At 38.9% G+C, this 22,391-nt stretch overlaps 1 protein-coding gene across 18 annotated transcripts in view; it reads left to right on the forward strand.

Moving 5' to 3' along the window:
• The window catches only part of SYNE1 (spectrin repeat containing nuclear envelope protein 1), a 327,350-nt gene that overhangs the window by 215,869 nt on the left and 89,090 nt on the right, over positions 1-22,391 (forward strand). For 14 of the 18 annotated variants that reach the window (XR_008234789.1, XM_052784707.1, XM_052784709.1 and 11 more), the window contains 10 exons: positions 534-728; positions 1,806-1,946; positions 7,123-7,290; positions 8,065-8,226; positions 9,520-9,714; positions 12,892-13,065; positions 14,987-15,178; positions 19,555-19,689; positions 20,399-20,505; positions 21,931-22,081. Coding sequence is in view for 17 of the 18 variants with exons in the window: in XM_052784707.1 (XP_052640667.1) it covers positions 534-728; positions 1,806-1,946; positions 7,123-7,290; positions 8,065-8,226; positions 9,520-9,714; positions 12,892-13,065; positions 14,987-15,178; positions 19,555-19,689; positions 20,399-20,505; positions 21,931-22,081 (1,620 nt within the window). In the remaining variant the exon portion in view is untranslated. The remainder of the gene's footprint in view (positions 1-533; positions 729-1,805; positions 1,947-7,122; positions 7,291-8,064; positions 8,227-9,519; positions 9,715-12,891; positions 13,066-14,986; positions 15,179-19,554; positions 19,690-20,398; positions 20,506-21,930; positions 22,082-22,391) is intronic. The other 4 variants (XM_052784698.1, XM_052784714.1, XM_052784701.1 and 1 more) reach the window with 3 other exon arrangements.

Genomic DNA, 22,391 nt, shown 5'->3' on the forward strand with positions numbered 1-22,391 from the left:
TCTGAATGGGGCATTTTGTACAGTTGTGGTTACCACATGACCTCATTTCCATGGCATGCACTGTGTGGAGAAGCTTCATCTTCCTCAGACAAATGGAAATAGAACGGGAAAAAAATAGGACAGGAAGAGGGAGAGGTGTTCCCCTTTGCTGCAGTTGCACACTTATAGACGTCGTGTCAGGTTCAGGCTGGATGCAAGCGTGAGGCCTCCCTCCCTCCCTCCCTCCCTCCCTCCCCTCTGCGACTATCATGCACACAGTGCCTTTCGCAGCACTTTTCCGGCTTCGCTTCAAAGCTCTCGGCTCTGTGGTTTAGCTGTGCAGCCAGACGCAGCCTGACTTGTTCCCTCCACTATCAACATCCTGCTCGTCAGCTAGTGCAGAGGCTTATGCGGGGTTTCTGAGAGGCAGCGCTAGGATGTTATTGGCTGGGCTTGGAGGAGAGAGCTTGCCTTCACCACGGAAGCCGAAATGCTGCTGGCCCTGTGGCCTTCATTGGCTGCCTCTGCATTAGGGAAAAAAAATGTTTCCTCAGGAGCTGGCTCAGAAGATCAAAGGATACCAGGAGCAAATTGCTGCTTTGAATTCGAAGTGCAAGATGCTGACAATGAAAGCAAAACATGCCACCATGCTGCTGACAGTGACAGAAGTGGAGGGGCTTTCAGACGGAATGGAGGAGCTGGATTCAGACCTGCTCCCAGCACACCCCACTCATCCCTCGGTGGTTATGGTAAGGAATGCATTGGTCTCAGTACCGTTTATCTGAGCTGCTTGCTTTCGCATCATTGCAACACTACCGCGTAGCAGATTGCCGCAGCTCACATCTATGTTTTGCTTTTGAAATGGCTGGAGTGTGGCAAACCAAACAAGCTGCAGATTCCCCTTACTCTATTTTGCTTTATATGGGTTTTCAAGACTTGTTTATAAAGGGTGCAGTTATTTAACAGACAGATACCGGCGGAAGTTGTCTGTAATAAGATGCAAATATAGTACTTTTTCGTAGCTGTCAGCATGCAAGAGCAAATGCTGAGAAACTACTGAATTGCAGGAATAAGATAAAAACAGAATACATATTATTTCATAACATGTTGCAGTGTATAGGTTTTACACACCATATTTTTAAAGCTCTTGTCTTAAAATGTTGATGTGATAATTGACAATATGCTGCTATATTCTCAGATGAGTGTGTTGGAAATGAAAGCTGGCTAAATACTGCCATAAGCCTCATCTTTGAATTACTCTGCTTTTGTTTGTTTCTAATTGGGTCTCATTACAAACATAACTGCTAGATGCTATGGAGATTTTTGTCTGAGTGAAAACAGAGTGCGGATTTCCGGATTTATCACTGTGTAACAGCGTTGGGGAAGCAGGAAGAGTATGTTGCTACTGGACTGTGTGTATTTTATATTTCAAGTCTGTTCCTTGTTCTAACCAGGCCTGGATACTGAGGCCAATACTGCATTATTCTGTAGCTCTCCATAGTATTCCCATATGTGGCAGTGATTGTATTAGGAGACACTTAGGCAAACCCTAATTTGTTACGATTGAGTTGCTCGCTATACATTTTCTTTTAAATTCATTAGGGTACAGGAGAGCATGTTCATACTGAAGTATGACAAATAAATGAGACTATTAATTCAACCAGATTTTTAGACTGGTAAATGTAAGAGCATGAAGTATGACTAAATAATGTCATGGTGATTCTGGCCAAGTGTTGTTTTTCTTGTTTTGATCTCAACCTAAGTCAAACTGAAGTTGAGGTAACTGACTTTCTTCCTGTGCTCTGGGGTTGCTTTTCCTGTGGCAGATGACTGCTGGTCGCTGTCACACGCTGCTCTCCCCTGTCACTGAGGAGTCTGGGGAGGAGGGAACCAACAGTGAGATTTCTTCTCCACCCGTCTGTCGCTCTCCCTCACCTGTGGCTAATACAGATGCTTCTGTTAACCAGGTACCTCCCTCTTGGCATTCATTCGGCTTTTATCTCAGACATGCATGGTTCCATTCCACAGGTGGTTTATTTAATTCTCTGAAATAATATTTACCCATAGCTCTAAGGAACTGAGGCTTTAACCTCTAACCTAACTGAACCTTCAGGTTCTAGTTCAAAATGGATACAGATATTGACTTCTGAGTTTAAAATGTATAAATCTGGTGTTACAGCTATTCACTATTTTAAAAAATAAATTTTAAGTGACAATTACAAAGCTCTTCCATGTCACTTCTATTTTCTATTTATAACCTAAGTTTTATTTTCTTAGTAGCACTTAGTGGAAACTTGCATCCTGAGAAAAAATGCAATTTTGTACTCCCCATAATAAAACATTGCATTATGTCCATATACATCTATCTTGCTGTACATTGGCATTGTAGCATTGAAGTCACAGTCTGGTATTTTCCACTTCATACCATTTCAAGTATTAAGTTTCATGTATTTTTTTCATGTATCGTTCATTCCATACTTTCCATGACAGTCTATTTTAAGTGCTAATGAGGCAGATCAGTGAAATCACTGAAGTTAGATTTTAAATCAAAACTGAGGCCTCTCACACTTCTAATAGGAACGAGTGTACAACAGCATTGATTAAAATGCAAGCAATGAACCAGCACATTGAGCATCACACCCATGAAGGCACACGTAAAATGTTAAGCTTTAGAAGTTTAGGAATGAGCCTTAGGAGCAGTCACTACCTCACTGAATTCATCATGTTGTGGGTTTTGTGGTTGGTTGTTTCATTTTGCATTTGTGACTGCTTCCAAAATGACCACTGCAGACTTAAGAGTAGAGTGTGTTGTGTTGCATTGCTGAGTAGAATTAGAGAAGTTTGAGCAAGATGCCCATTGATTCCTTCCACTAATTTCAAAGATGCATATGGTGCTATAGAAGTTGCTAAATATAAATGATTTGTTTTCATGAACTGACGTGAGAAAGAATGCTAAGGTAAGAGAGTAAGAATGGTGACAAAATCTTCAGCAGCATAATAAAAAAAGTCACGTAGTGAATGAGAAGGATTTTTCTAGTGTTCTGTTATTTCAGATAATCACAAATTTCCTAGTAAAGTTTACTTACAGTAGAGAGGCAGCTATATATTTCAACACAAAAATTTCATGACAGTGTTAATCAGTGAAAAAGTTAAAGGACCAAGAGCAGCTTGCTTCCTAATAAACAAAGCCGATGTTGGTTCATTACATTTCTCTGAAAATGTAAAACCAGGCTAACAGCTCCGGTAACTCAAATAGTAAGGAAAACCCAGTGGAGATGCTGTTGCACTATGAGCTGACACCAAAATGCAAGTTTTAGAACCTAGTGATTTACTAGGACAAAATTGAACAAAAAGATGATGTCTGTCATTTAACAGAAGATCTCTGAAAGAGATAAAATCGATGGTGTTATAATAGTCTAAAAAACTTACAGGCGAAGGTTTCTTCAGTGTGGTTAATGTTGAAATGAACTGCACAGACTAAGCAATAAGCGGAAGAACATTCCAAAATGCAGTGGTTTACTTACAAAATGCTTAGGTTCACACTCACATGAGATTAAAACTAAAGAAGCTATGAAACTGCCAGTGCTGATCATGATGAATGCCCAGGGAGACTTCAGGAAAGAAGGTTGGTTAAAAAAAATAATTCTAGATATTAGTGAATTAGGAGCTTAAATGTAAGTTAAAAATATTTTGTATTCACTAAGACTCAGCAAAACTAATTTGGAAACGTTTTGTTTTAAAAAGTAGCCGGTGTTAAGAGAAATAATTTCTCACAGGAAGATCACCTGCAAAATACAAAAAACCCCCATGTGAACAGGAACTCTAGAAAGTAAAGAATTACATTAATTTAGTCTTTGGAAAAAAATTAAAAGCTCTTATGAAGTCGGGTTGGGGAGGGGAAAGGTGGGTGTTAAGACTGTTGTTAAATTCATCCCTAATAATCTCTCTATAGTCTTTCATCAGGGTTTCTTAACATTTCTTAATGGTGAAATGTAGCTAGTCTGAATTCAGACATCTATGCACTATTTTTACATTACTAACAAGTAATGAAAATGTAAAACAAGTGCCAACTGTGTATTAGTGGAAAGACTGGTTCTACATATTGAAATAGATTAAAAAAAGACCATAAATACAAGAAAGTGACAGATCTAGCACTGTTATAAAGTAACAGTTGCCCAGGTTGTTTGTTTCATACTGAAACTCCTCTAAAAACAATGGAGTAGGGGGGGAACTATAAAAATGTTAACTTTGAAAAGGTTCAGGAATTTTATAGTATATTATATTTCAGTAATAGCTAAAAGTTCTTCAATGCAGTTTATTGTGATGTATAGCAAAACCAGACACTTAGAATCATAGAATCATTTAGGTTGGAAAAGACCTTCAAGATCATCGAGTTCAACCATCAACCATGCCCACTAAACCATGTTCTGAAACTTCATCTGTGCTGCAGTACTGAATGAGAATCCTTTGGGGCTAAAACTTCTCACACTTACCCAAAGATGTAGTTGATTAAAATTTCGCACATTTTTTAAAACTTGTTTTCCAGATACACAATGCAGAGCAATTGAACTGAAAAAGCTGAAGTGTTATCAGAAAGCCTTGGAGGCCACAGCTGATCTTTTGCTTCAGGCCTTCAGCGCTGGGTCACTGTTAAATGTCTATCTCCTTGTACACAGCCTACTTAATTATTCTTTCTCCTTCCCTTACGAAAACTCATCTAGGATGCAACAGCCCTTGTTAAATACCTTTTGAAATCTAAACACACCCTTTGACCCTACATCCTAACAACAAAGCTTGACTACTGTTCATTGGCTACTTTTCATAAAAGCGGGCATGAGATATTACGGCTTTTACAGGGGCAACAAAATCTGTTACTTGTAAAAACATCTGGATTCACACTACCATCATGTGAAAGCTCTGCCAAAAAGAAACTGCCATGTTGTATACTCCAGAAAGTAGTTGAAAAGATGGGGAAAGGGATTGCTTTTCCCTCTCTGTAAAAGCAAGCCCTTTATTCTGGAAACCATGATTAAGAAGTCTCAGAAGCACAGCTTTTCTATTGGCCTTGAGAGAGACTAGCTAAGGGCTGGAGAGTAGCTGCAGACAAGGCAAAATGAGAAGTTGCCTGCACTGGTGCAATTTTTCACCATGACTTGGGAAGATCACTTGTGGTCAGAGTAAAAAAATTCTGTTTCCCAATTATTGCCTTTGAAGAAGTATCTCATCTGACTCTTTTGGACAATTTGGTGGGAGTGACCTGGTTTCTATGCTCTTCCAGAGTTTGTTTGGTTTTGTTCACATACTGTGTTAGATAACATATTGAAATGACATTGGGAAATAAAGATTCTGCTCCAAATCAGGGGACAAACAGGGGGACGATCACTTCCCTGCTCCTGCTGGCCACACTATTTCTGATACAAGCCAGGATGCTGTTGGCCTTCTTGGCCACCTGGGCACACTGCTGGCTCTTATTCAGGCATCTATCAACCAGCACCCCCAGGTCCTTTTCTGCCGGGCAGCTTTCCAGCCACTCTTCCAAGCCTGTAGCTCTGCATGGGGTTGCTGTGACCCAAGTGCAGGACCCGGCACTTGGCCTTGTTGAACCTCGTACAACTGGCCTCGGCCCATCAATCCAGCCTGTCCAGATCCCTCTCTAGACCCTTCCTATCCTTGAGCAGATCAACACTCCCGCCCAACTTGGTGTCATCTGCAAACTTGCTGAGGGTGCACTCGATCACTTGTCCAGATCATTGATAAAGATATTAAAGAGAACTGGCCCCAATTCTGAGCCCTGGGGAACACCACTTGTGACTGGCCAGTGACTGGATTTGCCTCCCTTCACCACCATTGTTTGGGAATTTGTATTTATACACATTTACGCTCTTACATTTGCTGTACAGCAAATGGTCTGTGGCCTATTTGGTAGACACAGTTCTGTAAGCTGCCAAGTGAAAGGCACTTAGTTTTCTCTCAGTCACATGGCTTGACATGCTGAATTTTCCTCCTCATCATACAGGGTCAGGAAAGAAGAAATTTGAGAAATTTGCAATCATTGGAGGAGGATTTTCCAAGTACACTTTTCAGTAGATTTTGAGCAACTTTTTATGCAAGTGTTGTGATAAGTCTTGAGAGCTGCCTGAAAGAAAATTTGGTCCAACCTAACAGAATTCAGTGGAAAATCTCTTACTGATTTCACTGGTAGCAAAACTGTGTCTTAAAGTTTTCACTGGGGCATTTACAAATTCAAAATGCTTGAGGAAACTGGACAACAGCTTCTGTGTCACATCATCTGGAGCATAGTTCACTAAGCGGGGCTACTGAGTAAGAAGAAGGAAGGTTGCAGCATTTCTCACCTTCCAAATAGATGTGGTGGTAACTGTTATACATGATTTCAGTTTTAAATAATCCTTGTCATCAAGTCTGCTTTCCTGACTTAAATATAGATACTGTGCTTGTTTCCTTAATTTTACATTTTCTGTAGATCTTTTTAATTGTCACCTGCAATAGCTGAAGAAATGCCCATACACTAAGTAAAGTTCTGGTGAGAAACAGTTCCACCCTGAATTTTCAACGGTAATTTGAACATTTGCCCAGCTTCCTTAGTACTTTTGGTCCCTTTTCCCACTATCTTTCATAAGTTAATTGAGAGTACCTGTTTGTTCGAAGTCTTACTATAAGCTAGTGCTTCAAACTCTTTCTTACATCATTGACTAGTCCTACAGCATATTCCTTTTTGGTTCTTCTGTTGCCTTCTCTGTGCTAGTGTTCATTAGGGTGATATTCTTTGCCACCTATAGTACCGTCACCCACTGTCTGTTGTGATGGGTTTTCCCCATGTGTAGTTGTGATGATGCTAGAACAACACTCCCACTTGTAGCACTCCCAGCCTGTCCATGTCTGTCCACAGTTGCCTCCTGCACCTCCAAGCTGCATCCACAATCTTCATCATAGTGAAGCTCCAAACCATACTAAGTGTACTACTATTAAATATTTATTTACTGTGTTGCTCAGAGGTTTCCTGGTGGTTTTGGCTTTGTGGGTTTTGTTTTATTTTAATGGACACATGCAATGGGGCAGTATGTGGGGGGATAATATGCAATATCTTTCATTTTGAAAGTGCAATAATGTGCTTCGTGCTTGTAGGACATTGCTTATTACCAAGCCTTATCTGCTGAACAGTTGCAGACAGAAGCTGCTAAAATTCAACCCAGCACTTCAGCCACCCAGGAGTTTTATGAACCAGGCTTAGAATCAGCCGCTAGTGCCAAATTGGATGATTTGCAGCGTTCTTGGGAAACACTGAAAAATGTGGTAAGTCTTCATCTGGAGGGTTCAAAATAATCTGCTAGCTTGTAAGGAATAAAATGCAAAGAACTGGTTCAGCTAATATTCTTCTCTGCAATTCTTGGTTTTCAGGTGGTAACAGGAATTGTTAGTTGTGATATTATATTATCTTTTTTCTGTTTGAAAGCCTGTGCAGGATGGACTTCTATTAAGAAAAGATAAAAGTTATTAAGGCCGATAGTTGCCTTCAGAAATATTGGCTATTGTCAGACTACATTCCATAACCTAACAGGGAAATCCACTCGTGCTGGATAAGCTGGCAAAAAAGGCTCAAGAATCCAGTTTCTCCAAATACTGAGTCAACTTAACAAGTTTCTACATGGTAATGCAGCAAAACCATTCAGTGGTATATGAAAATGGTCAAAGTTTTGATCACGTGGTATAAGTTTTAATTCTTTGCAGAGGCACAGTAGCTATTATGGGGTATTAAGAATTATGCATCTAGCAAATAGTGCACATCCGCATGTTTGAGTGCATAAAATCTAAAATAAGCATGAGAATGTGCCTAGGTTTTCCCTGCTTATTAAAGTCCATTTTTTTCAGTCACAATCTAGAGTTTGACTGATGATGTTTAAACAGATAAATATTTTTAATATGGATGTTTTGCTTTATAATTTATACTTCTGAAAAATTGTTGCAAGTTTTTGGTTTCAGTCTTGTAAGCCCTAGGGACGTATGAAGCAGAAGAAAGAGTAAATCCTGTATCAGAGGACAGAATTTATACCTTCCATTCCTCCTCAGATCAGTGAAAAGCAGCGCACCCTCTATGAAGCTCTTGAGCGTCAACAGAAATATCAGGACACACTCCAGTCTATATCCACAAAAATGGAGACCATTGAGGTCAAACTAAATGAGAGTCTGGAACCAGCCAAAAGCCCGGAGAGCCAGATGGCTGAACATCAGGTAAAAACTTATATGTGAGAAATAGAGGGAGAACATGCATTACCTGTATACCTTTAGTTCCCTTTTTTTAGATAGTATCATTCTTCATGGCTGGATGCCTCAAAAACATGCATTAGTTGTATGAACCTTCTCTGTTAAACGTATGTCTTGCCTTTCTGGACTTCCTGCTGTTCTAAAGATGGTGTAATGGTGGTTCTTTTAATAAGGAGACTTTTTAAAAAGTAGAATAGATCATAACAGGTTGTCCAGTCGAAATTTTCGGCAAAATCTTTTGTCAAAGATTGTGTTCAGTGACACCTACACATACTGTTCTTCGGCATAAGTGCTATGAGCATATATCGGACTATTTATAATGTTTCCAAATTTACTAAGATCATAACCAATACTGATGCATTGTAAATTGATCTAAATACAATCTTTGCCTTGTTAAACAAAACAGACAAGGCAAAGCACACCAAAAATTCCCTCCCAAGGGAAGTCTTGGGAAACAATGCTCTCAATAATAAGAGAATACTTTATCAAGTAATCAGTCTGACATATGTCCAAGTTGTAATCATCTAAGCCTTCTACATGATAGCTTGAAACTATCTGGTGGGGCCAGTTCTCATTTCAGTGGGAACTCCATAACCTGAAAAGGATATCATTTGGCTTTTGTAGCACTGTGTGATGTCTTGTGCATCCAATGTGTGTATACTATCAGACAGGAAAGTAAAGTATCTGCTCTAAGGTATTGGTAAGGCAACATCCTTTTGTGGGTATCTTGGAAACTGATTTGTAGAATAAGAATGATAGTAAGAACTTCTTTTACACCATGGAGTTGATATCTGGATGTTTACATATATTGCTGGATGTTCTTTGTCCGGTTAGTAGGTTTCAGGCTGGAGGCTAACTCATGCCCCTATTTTTCTCTTACAAACACACACTCACTCACCTGTTCATTATCTTCACTATATCTACTGGAATTCCCTGCAGAAAATTTGTTGGAAGAATAAATCTGTATGTATAATATTTCCAAAAGAATACCTTCTTGTGATATGTTTGAAATTCAAGATAAGTAATTAAATCCATATTTCAGTTATGAGATGCATGACCCTAGCTTAAGCATCTAAAAGCAGGACTCAGTCCTGAATTCTGACTCTACCAAACCAGCAGTGATATATTGCACTACTCTGTGTTCCTCATGCTCCCGTGGGACAGTCACCTTGAATTTTATATTAAGCCTATGCCTCCTGAGATACTTTCTTCTCAGTGATAAATGAAGCAAATACTTTCTCTGCTCTCATTTCTAAATAGGCTTTGATGGATGAGATTTTAATGTTACAAGAAGAAATCACTGAGCTTCAGACATCATTAGCCCAGGAGCTGGTTTCAGAACCACTGGATGCAGAAGCTGCCGATCAGCTGGCATTGCAGTCCACTCTCACAGTCTTGGCAGAACGGATGGCCACAATTCGAATGAAGGCATCAGGAAAACGACAACTATTAGAGGTATAAGAAAAAACCTCTAGGATTGGGTCTTTTGAATCACATTCCAGATTTTGAGAGCCCCTTTTGGTAGACCTGTACATTCCACAATGTTCTTAGTCACCACTGAATGCTGATAATTAAAAAAGTCATTTTCAGTTCTGCTCATTTCTCACAATTCCTTTCAGTAATAAATTATCGTTCTCCTTTAGCAAGCCCCTCACCTTAATGTTAGGTGATAAGTAACCAGAAGGAACTTGGAAACACGCTACAGGAGTCATATTTTATATATATATATATATATATATATATATATAAAAATAAATTATTTTTTTTTAATATCCACTTTAACATTTTCTCCACAGGAGAAGTAACGAAGCACAGGTATTAAAAGTCATGTTATCTACAGCAAACTTTTGAGGAGTCACCTGTCCAAACTGGGAAACAAGAGAAGGGGGAAAGCTTAAAACAAGAAATAACACCTCTTCCAAACCGTTGCATTGTTGTCTATGCTCATCTTCCCAGTGATTTTCATGCAACCTTTTATTATGGAAGATGCACCCCTTTATTTCTTTGCCTACCAGCTTTACCAAAACTCCTTTAATACTAAGGTGATTTTTAAAAAGTCCTTTACATGTAAGAATGTTGCTGTGTATATTATATAGGTGAGAAAATGCTGTCATACTAAAGCTGGCTATGGTATGGCTACTTTGAACACTGCAGGGCAGCTTTACTGCTGTACTGCTAAGAACTGCAACAGTGAATTCACAAACACAGCAACTGCTGCCTTCATAATTTCCAGCAGCAATTGATTCTGAGAGACTGAGTGAGAATTGGCTCTGTGGATCTACCTGGGTTACAGGGTGCATCGACTGCATTAGTTCTGTGCAGTTACCTGAAACAGTGAACAGGTCCTTAGAAAATATCTTTGTTATTCGTAAAAAATTGCACTAATTTTTTCCTTCTCAGAAGTAAAATGGCTTTTACATAAATATGAGAGGCTGGAAGTAGAATAGGGGTCTTACTGTTTAAAACTTGCACCCCATACAGGATCTTACAAACTCCTTGATCATACTTAGGAGGAGATGCTAACTTATAATTTCAAGATAAAGCATGACTCAAATATACTACTCTTAACTATGGTTAGGATTCTGACAGTTACTTTGATACAATAGTACAAATATCCCCCAATAATCCTGGCTTAGAAATATGTATGGTATGTAGACAATATTCAGTAATTTAACCTGCGCATTTTATAGCTCTGATTTCACAGATAAAATCTTCCAGAATACTACAGAGATATAAATGTAGAAATACGGATAGAACAGGTAATGAAAACATTTTGCTGTTGAGGGTGTGGATTAGTAATATTGTTCTTTCTGTGGACCTAATTTAAAGAACTAGACCTTGAGAACTGTTCAGCTCTGGATTATTTGAGACACTTAACAACTATCATTATTCTTTAAATTATTCTAACATGCAATTATTAATTTCCCATTAAAATTAAGCATTCAGAAAAGCTGCGCGAACACTCCCCTGTGTGAGGGATTTGCCCTGCACATACAGGTCTGAATTTCCTTACAGAAGTGTGGTAGGTTGACCCTGGCCAGCAGCCAAACACCCACCCTTACTCCCCTCTCCAGTGGGATGAGGAAAAAATAGAAGGCAGGCAAAAAGACTCACGGATTGAGATAATGACAGCTTAACAGGGTAAGGAAAAGCTGTTCGTGCAAGGAAAGGAAAATGAGGAACTTATTCACTACTCCCCCATCAGCAGGCAGATGTTTAGCCACTTTCCTGGAAAGCAGGGTCTCAGCAGGTGTTAACGGTTGCTTGGGAAGGCAAACACCATAACCACAAATTCCCCCCCCCCCCCCCGGCTCCTTCCCCTGAGCTTGTATTGCAGAGCATGATCTCATACGGTATGGAATATCCCTTTGGTCAGCTCAGGTCAGCTGTCCTGCTGTGTCCTCTCCCAACCTTTTCCCACCCCCAGCCTACTGGCCTTTGTGACGGGCGGTTGGAAAGAAAGCCTTAATGCTCTGCAAGCACTGTTCAGCAATAGCCAAAACATTGCTATGTTATCAGCACAGTTTTAGCCACAGTTGCAAAGCACAGCACTGTAGAGGCTGCAGTGAAGTTAACTCCATCCCAGCCAGATCCAGTACAATCTCCTCTTGTTCCATACCGTTTGCAGCATGCTTGGGTTCCACATTATCTGATGCATCTACGTATCCTCTGACCATCCCATTCTATCTGCTCCTTATTCCTGAAATCCCCTCTACTCTCTCCAGAGCTCTGTATCTCTCTTGTACTGGGGAGCCCAGAACTGGACACAGTACTTCAGCTGTGGATTCACCAGTGTTGAGTAGAGGGGAAGGATCATCTCTGTCAACCTGCTGGCAACGCTCCTCCTAATGCAGCCCAGGATACCATTAGCCTTCTTTGCCCCAAGGCCCCATTGCTGGCTTGTGTTCAACATGGTGTCCATCAGGACCCCCAGGTCCTTTTCTGCCAAGCTGCTTTCCAGCCTGGGGCCAGGGAGTCCGTGTTGCTGCGATGCTGTTGCTGCAGCAGCCATTGGAGCTTAATGTCCTTCCACACCCCTCAGCACATGGATCCTCCGAGAGGCCGGACAAGGTAGACAGCTCTTCAGTCTTCTCTTTACCCACAGTGGCTACACCAAAGGCCCACCAGTACTCTGTTGGGTCCTTGAAATACCCCTCTCATGCCTCTCTTGAGAGGCAACAAGGCTAACAGCCTGCCGCTGCCAAAAAAGGCAAAGCTGCTCTCTTTTCCCTGCAGCAAACTCCCAGCTCTCTGTCCCCATGCATCTGTCCCCCTAAGCAAACAGTTCTGTGCTAGTTGAGCAAACTGAGTCAATGTGGGGGGAAACCCAAAGGAGAGCAGCAAGAGGAGGCAGAAAAGACCTCATCTTTAGAAGGCTGTAATAGCAGAGATCTACTGAAGGAAGTAGAAATACAGTGACTGAACTGAAACAGAATTTCAATCACCAGAAAAGCTTGCTCATCAATTGAAAGCAATAATATTTTTTAAAGATTTGCAACTTATGGATGAAAGGGCTTATTATAGCTTTAAAATACTATGTAGAAGTTGTGCAAGACAGAGAGGGAAAATTGTTTAAAAGTGGTTGTCATGGTTTATTTCTTTTAAAAAGGAAAATATAATTTGTACTTCTAGGAAAAACTGAACGAGCAGCTGGAAGAACAGCGGCAAGAGCAGGCTCTTCAAAGGTACCGTTGTGAAGCTGATGAGCTTGACCACTGGCTACTCAATACCCGAGCAACGCTGGACACCGCTCTGGTTACTGCTGAGGAGCCTATGGACATGGAAGCACAGCTGGTAGACTGTCAGGTAAAATTATCTGTCCTGTAATGTTTAGATGAACAGGATGGATATAGCTTTATCTGAATGAAGAGGCAAATATGGAGCATTAATGTTTAGACCATTATTGAGTGGGACGAGCCACCATTTTAGTGGGGAAGAAGTTTCTGAGCCCCTTAGCACCTCAGATATGCTCAGTTGGCTTCATCAATGATTTGTGAGATAAAATATAGCTTGTTCTTCATTTCTTATTAGAGACTGCAAACAGTGCTTTAGAAAGCGCATATAAACACAGCGGTAGGCAAAAAAGATATCCTGGCTGCAAGAACATTGGAAGCTCTACAACTTTCAGAGGGCATTTTGTTTTGCTTTAAGGCCTTGTATTCACTTCACTTACTGTTTCTGCTTGGCTCAAGCTAGAGTTGTTGAACAGCTCACTTGATAGGTATGAAAACACCTGCAGTGTACTTTCCTACTCCTTCCTTTCCAGCTGAAGAACACACTTGCACTAGCAGTGGTGAGTGGGACAGTGTTGTGTTTTCTTCAGGAGTAATCCCTACCCACATTCAGCAGTAAAGTATAATCATCAATAGTTACTACTTTTATGAATTTTATATTAATCACCCCAGAATACCAAAACAACTGAGGAAAAACATTTTGCTGCAATAGGATTTTTGCTGCATATACTTTTATTAACAAGACTTGGATCAGTCATAATATCCAGGTTCTCAAATTAGTGGAAGATTTCAATTTTTAAATGACAGTTTAGAACTGTATGATCTTTATAATTAAAATTACAAGGTAGACAAGAGACAGGTGGACAAAAGATCCCTTTTCATATTAAAGAATGAGGATCTCAACTATTTTAGGATAAATGAGAGTTAAGTTTCATGTAAGTCCGATGAATTAAACGTCTAGTTAAATTTCCACCGACACAACTTCATCATTGGAATTTTCAGTGTGCTCAGTCTCAGGTGTTCTTTCATCACCCGTCTTTGGGAGCTGTTTGTTATATATAGATAAACCCTGTGAACTTAAAGAAAGCAGTAATTTTTAAAAAATATAATCTGTAGGAAGCTCAAAATTAAAAAGAACGGTTAACTTTGTGGAAAAGTTAATCCTGCTGTTCTTTTGCTGGTTCTTAAAATCTTAATACAGTAAGTTTATATAAAGTCCTGCATTTTTTCCACTTTTTAGAGACTGTGCCCTTCTTATCCTGCACACATTCCTTCAGGAGAAATATTTGTTAAGTTTATACTTGATGGTTGCTATGGAAACAAAAACATTTGATGTCAGGCTAGGTTTTTGAGCAAGAATTGTATGAGCTTTGAGTTTGGAAGATCAAAATATACACTATGTCTGTAATACATGAATGGTTAATGGAACGTCAGGAAAGTAGCTTTTGAGAATAAACATGCCAGAGATTTGTCACTTTAAGACTCTCTTTAGACTAAAGAGGATTATAGAGAAATCCTTAAGTCCATCATGCACCAATCAGAAAGAGCAAATAGTGAGAAGACAAGCTTATCAACGCAGCCAGAGCAACACATAGGAGGAGGTAGGAAGCATTTCACTAAATGTACGTGAAAGAAGAGGGAAGAAGTAGCTCTAGCTGCGTGCTCTGTTTCTTGTCATTATGGATGTCAGTCTAGCATCTCAGCCTCCCTTACCTTTAATGTGCAAATAAAGAGCATCTCCTCTACAACAAATCCTTTGTTTCAAATAATTTTTTAATTTCCTGTTTTGAAAAAGGTTGCAAACAGAAATGGCAAATACAAACATTTGCAAGCATATTCCAAAGGACTCTGAAAGGGACTGGAAGGCAAGGCAATGATAACCTGACCTGCCCTTAGCTTGGCGACGGGTGAGGTAGGCCACAGGCCGTCTTGCCAGAAAGCGTGACAGATGCTGGAAAATGTATGAATTTGGTTCTTTGTTTTTGCTGCTGCAGAACATGCTGGTTGAAATAGAGCAGAAGGTGGTAGCCTTGTCAGAGTTGTCTGTGCACAACGAGAACTTGCTTATGGAGGGGAAGGCTCACACCAAGGACGAGGCAGAGCAGCTGGCTGTGAAGCTCAGGACGCTGAAGGGCAGTCTCCTGGAGCTGCAGAGAGTGCTCCACGACAAACAGATCAACATTCGGGTAAGTGGCTCTTTCCAGCTGGCTTCACGATGGGCAGGAGGTTGGGGGATTTCACAGCAGTTTTGTGCAACTAGGAAAAGGACTAAAAGTATTTTACTGATTTAGTTTGAGCCATTCATCTTTACATAGTAAATGGAATTACACTCCAAAATAAAGAACTGCCTAGCAAGTTTTAGCTTATCATTTTCAAGTTAACCACTTCGTGGTGAAACAATCCTAACCTCACTGTCTTCACTGAAAGGACAATAATAAAGTAGATCGATGATTAGCTTGGTCTGGATATACTCTGTTCCTGTTCCCAGTCCCTTTAGATTGTGTGTGCTCTGGGGCAGGATCTCTCCCACAACAAAAGAACAATCCTAAATACATGCTTTCCTCCATACAGCGTGCACAATGCAATGAACAGATAACATCAAGATAATGAAACATTTTTAAATATGGCTAATACTTAGTGGCATCATTACACTAAACAAAATATTATATAAACAAAGATACATTTAATCTCAGTCTTGTCCTAGGTTTCTATTCCTAGCAGCATTGATCTGCTTATTGCCACTAGTTTATTTTATTTAACGGTTGGTTTTGGTCATTCTTTAGGTTAAACTAACATGTGAATAACTGAATACATACAAGAAACCCAACCATGTAATGTGACTGACTGGTTTTGAATTTGCTTGCCCTGTTGTGACTCCTTCCCTCCCTTTTCTTTTACTTCTTTTCTGGGATTTGCTATGCAAACATGATAAGCTTCAAAGATTTCTAGCTTGTAATGCAGATTGAAGTCTACTGAGAGGTTAGCTTGAAAAGTCATTTGACGTGCTAAGAACTATTTTTAGACCAAAGCAACTGCATAACTATAAAACTTATCGTAGCATCACAAAAAAAAAAACCCAAACCCAACCAAAACAACCACCAAAAAAAAAAGGCAGGGAAGGAAAAAACCCAGATATTTATTCCTATTGCCTCTAAGATGAAGTAACTTTAATGTTATTCTTGCATATTAAACCTCATGATTAGGCAAATGAAAAGTGTTATCAACAGTATGTAGGCATATAATACTATATTCTGATATATTACTTGTGAAGTGAAAAGACATCACAGACATCTTTGCTTAATTTTAAAATACACATGCTGCATTTTAAAATTTGCTGCATTTTAAAATACAGTGGTGTGATTTAGTTTACTTAAACTTTTAAAACAGATTTTTGGATGCTTTTCTAATATTAAAAATAACAACAAAATAGTTTCCAGATGTAAAATATGACTCATTTAAGATGCTGCATGCATGCAAGACTTAAGTTTCTTTATGAATTGCTAGCCTTTTTTGGACTGCACTTATGGATCATGGAAGAAAATAGATAAAGGCAGTATAACATCTTCAAATTTTCATTGAGCAATTTTTTTTCAAATGAGAAATTCTATAATGTCCTTTTTCAAACAATCAGGCATAAAGTATTTCTTATGGACTGAAGCTCAGAGCATCAGATGCCCTAAAATGCACTAACTTTATCCACTGCCATTATTAACCCTGAGAAACATGACATGCTAACAGCACTGTTGCTCATGCATGTAAGAAACTCAGACTTACACATGTCTCTAGGTGTACTGATAACCTGGTAATTGCCCAGAGGCATAAACCAACCTGCACGAAGAAAAGGAATGATCCTCCCAAGTTGCACTGCAAGACCAAGAGCATTGTAAAGAACGAGCTAAATTTTCCTTAAAGCAGTATTTCAGCATATCTGTTATTCCTGTGGCACAAGGCTTTTTAGGAGCCAGTGTGAGATTCTGTGACTTCCTTGCAGCAATTTCAGTTTTCCTTCTAACTTTAATTGATTAATGTCATTAATGATATGGAAAAAAATGATTTGGAGACCAACTCCTTTATTCATAAAATAAAGCAGTGAAACTAATCAGAAACATGCTGGATCAGGAGAGTTCCAGACTACGTTGATTCCAAATGTAGCATTTTTCAAGCACTTTGAAAGATTTATAAAACATTGCCTTATTACTGTTATCTACTAAATTCTGTGACTTAGGGGAAATAAAAATAAATAGACACCTTATAAAACAAAGTAGTAAAATGGATTCTGCAGTAAAAAAAAATAGATAGTGCTTCTTTAATTTTTATAACAAAGTATATTTGTGGGAGGAATGACTTCAGTTGTACAAGACAAATATGCCTGATATAAGTTTGTACAATTCTGAATCCTTTGAAAAGTCAATTTTTATCACCATTTTCTTCAGACATTTTCCAGTTATTTCTGTGCTGGAGTGGACGGTCCCCAGGAATGACAGCTTCAAGCACTTATTTCCCTGGCTATTTAAAGGAAATGTAATACAGTACCTTCAGACAAAATTCAAATGAGAATGCAAGTGTGTTTTTTAAAACTTATATTCTGTGATTTAAGAATGATAAAATCTGGTTCACAAATAATTTTGATTTTAAAAGTATGCACAGTAACATATTTGCAAAACCTCAATGCATCCACAAATGCCACAATCCCTTTTACACTATTTGCTATTGCAGGAACTGTGGGACTACTATTTATTTGTCTTAGTATAACTCCAAAACTGAAACTTCTCAACCCTCTTCCCAGAGAAGAGGAGACTCAAAATCTAACTGAAATCAATCAGTCTGCCCAAATGCAATGAAGAACTAGTTACTATTCACTAAAGGAATTCACAAGTTGAATGGCTATTGTCTCTAGAGCATATAAAATGAAGCAGATTTTTTTTTTTACAGTTTACAGAGATTGTCTTTTTTCTCATTTTTAATAGAAAAATTCAAATTCCAGACCCTCTTTATCCCTCACATAATATTTTCTTTGCCTAATCTGATATCCTATAATGACATTGTTCACAATCCAACCACATCGGCTTTTCTAGAAACTTGTTCCTACAAAGTAAAGTACCACAGTTTACCTGCAGACTGAATCCTTAGTGAAACAAAGCTATTTCATAGAGCAAGAGCTAATGGTTCTTTCCAGCTCTAGGTACCTGCCTGCCTGTTTTGCTCCTCTTACAGTTTATATCCTCTAACACTAATCAGTCCTTTCAACTCCAGTATACTTGTCATCCCTCAAAATTGAAATCTTACACCTAACTTCTACTATTTAGCAAAACACTGCTGTTTCAGTGCCTGGTGCCAGGGACGCTGGTCACAGAGGTCTATCCCAGTTGTTCGTATAAGGAGCACCAGTTGAGGCAAGAGGGGGTTTCCTCAACCACCTTTGGCCCTGCTGGTCCCTGCCTGATTTGACACAAAGGCTCTCTGGAAGGTGGAACATGTTTTTGTTTTGGAGACCCTGCTGTAATGCCTGAACCATTTGGTGCTCTTAGTCTATTTAGAATAGGAGCTGAGTAATAGGCAAAATATGAATCCTACAAAAATGAGATATGTAGACAAAATGGAAGAGGAATTAAGCCCCAGCTTTAGATCTAGAAGCTTAAAAGAAAAAAAAAAAAAAGCAGCACTATCTCTACAGTCATTGCATGCCTGCAAGTAAAATTAAATAAATCCAGAGAGGTGTGTAGATAGAGCTAAGTAACCAGACCTCCAAGTCTGTCTTTAACATTAGGCCTAGTGTGTTAAAATCCCTACATTTGTATACATTGGCTGCTAAAATAATTTAAATTTACAGCCAACATGGATTTCAAAAGTCAAGAAGTTGATAAAGCATTTTTTGGAACTGTTAAGGCATTTGCTCTTTTTTGTTTTGCTTACACAGAAAGCCTGTCTAATCACTCATGTCAGAAAAACATAATGATAGAAGTATGAAGTGAAGGAACTGTTGCTTTTGCTGTTCTATTATAACATTCTGTGGTTTGGTCTTTCTTATTGTCTTTACTGTTCGTATCATATAATCTGCTGTTAACTGACTGTTTCTGCCAACCATGGATAGAGTTATGTACTTACTGATAAGTAAATTTTGACCAGAATGACAACCAGCATTCTCTCATTTTTAGTTAGACAAAAAATTGGCTTTAATTAGACTAAAAATCTGGCAGAAACAACCCACTGATTCCCTGCATTGCCAGTTATATCTGCACCCTTCATTACAGATCAGTGATGGTTTTTAGGAGAAGCGCAACAGTCTTCAGAAACACATCAGTCCATGGTCTCTGGTCTCTGACTCTGCTAAGTGCAGTGGTGCATGTTTATTTTTACATTTTTAGGGATGCTTTCTTGCTAGTAACCAATGACCAGTAGAAGTCAGAAATCTAAGGCCATTGCTCACTTCAAAATTTATGTGAGCCAGCAGCCTGAGAGGTGAAAGGTGGCACTACATGTGTTTTTAAGTTGATGAGCTGGACCTGCCAGCTCTCTAGCAATATAAGAAATTTTGTAAAATCTTTATTTCTTTCTCTTAAAGCAGGGATCATTACAAGAAAAGGAGGAGAGCAATCTGGACTTTATTTCCTCACAAAGCCCCAGTGTCCAAGAATGGCTGGCACAAGCAAGAACCACTCGCTCACAGCAACAGCAGAGCACCCTGCAGCAACAGAAAGTTGGTGTTTTGCATTTCTTTTCCCCCCATCTTTAGATTGTGCTTGACACTGTAGATGAACCATTCTTTTTAATATTTCCACTGAAATTTTCATATTTACACTGTTTCTTACTCAGTGCATTTGTAATGATGCATCTGAGGTCGCTATTTTAGATCTGTAAGAGCCAGGCAGACTAGACACCCTGGGTGACCATGGTCAACTCACTTAATCACTCTATACTTCCATTGTCCATTAGTAAAATTAAATTGAATGAACCCTTAAAGTTACTCTAAGGAGAAGATGGTGTTTGCTCAAAATAGCAATCAACATTGTCATTATAGAAGCAAAGATACACACATTACAACTTATACTGTGTTGCATGATACACAGATATCCTCACCAGGTTAGGTTCCAGCAACTGCATTGCATTAGTTAATTAGTTCAACAATCTGGTTTATGTACCCAATTTTTCTGTGTCCCTGGGTGGAGATTTTGCACTGCTTTTGGTGTTCAAGCAAGCCATATGAGAAATAGCTCAGCTATCTTTCCAGAACATGGTTTAGTGGCCATGGATGATGGTTGGACTCAATGATCTTGAAGGTCTTTTCCAACCTAAACGATTCTATGATTCTATGATCTTTGCGTGACAGTTATGCAATGTAGATGTATCCTTCCAAGGCAAAAACTCTGTCTGAGGTTTGTTTTGGGTTTTGTAACTTGCTGTTTTAGGAGCTGGAACAAGAGCTAGAAGAGCAGAAGAATCTGCTTCGGTCAGTAGCATGCCGTGGAGAAGAAATCCTAACACAGCAAGGTGCTCCAGAAGGCCTATGTATAAGGTGTGCTTTCATCTGGTCTTCTGCAAAGTGAATTTCTTTGACTGTGCTTTGTCATCCTTATATTTACATCCCTCTTCTGCGTATAATCCTCTAATTTTTGTTTTATCATTTTTATACAGCACCTAAGATACCGGAGTCCTGGTTTATAATTCAGAGGTCTGATAATATAGTTACACAAACTGTTTTGTGCTAATAGATCATCTTCAGCAGTTAGATATTCCTTTTATTCTTATTATCAAGCATCACACTAAAATTACAAACTAGCAGGATTCATTAGACAAGCAGTGATCAGTTACTATAGCTTTATGGTCCAGCATTGGTGTGTGAATCATAGCTGATCTCTAAAACATTGTAGTCTGCCATTGATACCAGATCTTCCCAGAAGGGATACTCATTGCTTAATTTTATTTTTCCTGCAGTTAGTAAATATTTTTCTTTTTGAAGCCTTGTATATTTCAAATTTCATCTCTGGTGTGTATTTTCTTGCACACTTGCCCATTTTGGGTAGAAGTAGATGTCTATAAAAGCCTTGGCTCTGACTGAGAGAGACTTCTGCCTTAGAGAAGGCAGAAGAAAACTACTGCCTATGTGGACCTTCAGGGAGCAGAAAGGGCAAGGTCTTGGGAAGAGGAAACCAGGGTGAACATTATCAGCTTAAGAATCAAGGAGCAGTCAACCCTTCAGTTAAAATACTTCCTTGAGGTATCTCAGTAGTAGTGAGCACCTTTGTGGCTCCTCCAGCATGCCAAAGTCTAGAACATGAGCGTAGTTCATGGGACAGCAGAACCAAGACTCTGGCATAAGGAATGTAAACTGTACTCAGTAACCTCTTTTCCTCAGCATTTGTGTTAATTCAATGTGGGTTTTTTATTATAATGCCAGAAAGTACTTACTTATCTCCTTCTGTTTGAGGCTTACTTCTGTCACATGATGTTATACTATAGAAACCAACAAAAAAATAAAATACAAAATGCTGAACTTCATTCACTGTTTACCAAAGCTAAACTCATACGCTTGTCCTGCATTGAAATATCAGGGTATGTCTGGCATTTTGAGAAAGGAGGTGAGGAAGGAGTCAGATAATTATTTTTTTTTTATTTATTATTTCATGCTTTGAAGTAAAGCTTCTTTAAAGGTTACATTTCAATATAGTATATATTCAGTCTGATTTGGGGTTTTTTATTTAATATGGATACTTGTAACTCTAAACAGTTTCTCAGAAAGTACATTTTATCCCATCAGGCAAGAACTTCTAGCTGTTACAAACCAGCCTTGTCTTACTATCTGAAAAAAAAAAAAAAAGTCAAAGCTTTAAAAAGTAGCACTTGATTTAAATGTAGAATTTCCTAATTGAAAGAGGAAATAAACACGTTATATAGTAATACCTTTTGTATTTGTTAAACCTTTATGCATCTTCCCATTCAGTGAGAAGCCTGATACACTCTCTGAGGAATTAGGCTTGGAAGGTGAGAAGCCATCACCTGAAGAACAGATGAAGGTGAAATGGGAAAGCCTGAACCAGGAATTCAATACCAAGCAGAGACTGCTCCAGAAAACTTTGGAACAAGAACAGCTGGTAGCTATTTTTAATTTCTCTTTGCATTTTCTCTATGAAAGCAGTTGTCACATGAGATACAGTATGTGCATAACAGATGCATTGATGTGATGTAGTTAATGCAAAGAATATGGAACAATTTATTTTTATGGCATCTATAAAAACTATTAAATATTGGCACTAGCACTGCTCTTGTTCAAAGTGATTTGAACTGCACTACCATTCAGGTGAATAAACTAGAAAGGAAGTAAGGGCTCAGGCAAAATTCTGATTTACTCACCTAACCCACGATAATTCTGTAACAAATCATCCTTCTGGAATTGACCAGTAC

Source organism: Harpia harpyja, chromosome 4 (genome assembly GCF_026419915.1).
Source record: "Harpia harpyja isolate bHarHar1 chromosome 4, bHarHar1 primary haplotype, whole genome shotgun sequence".
In the NCBI taxonomy this organism is placed as follows: Eukaryota; Metazoa; Chordata; class Aves; order Accipitriformes; family Accipitridae; genus Harpia; species Harpia harpyja.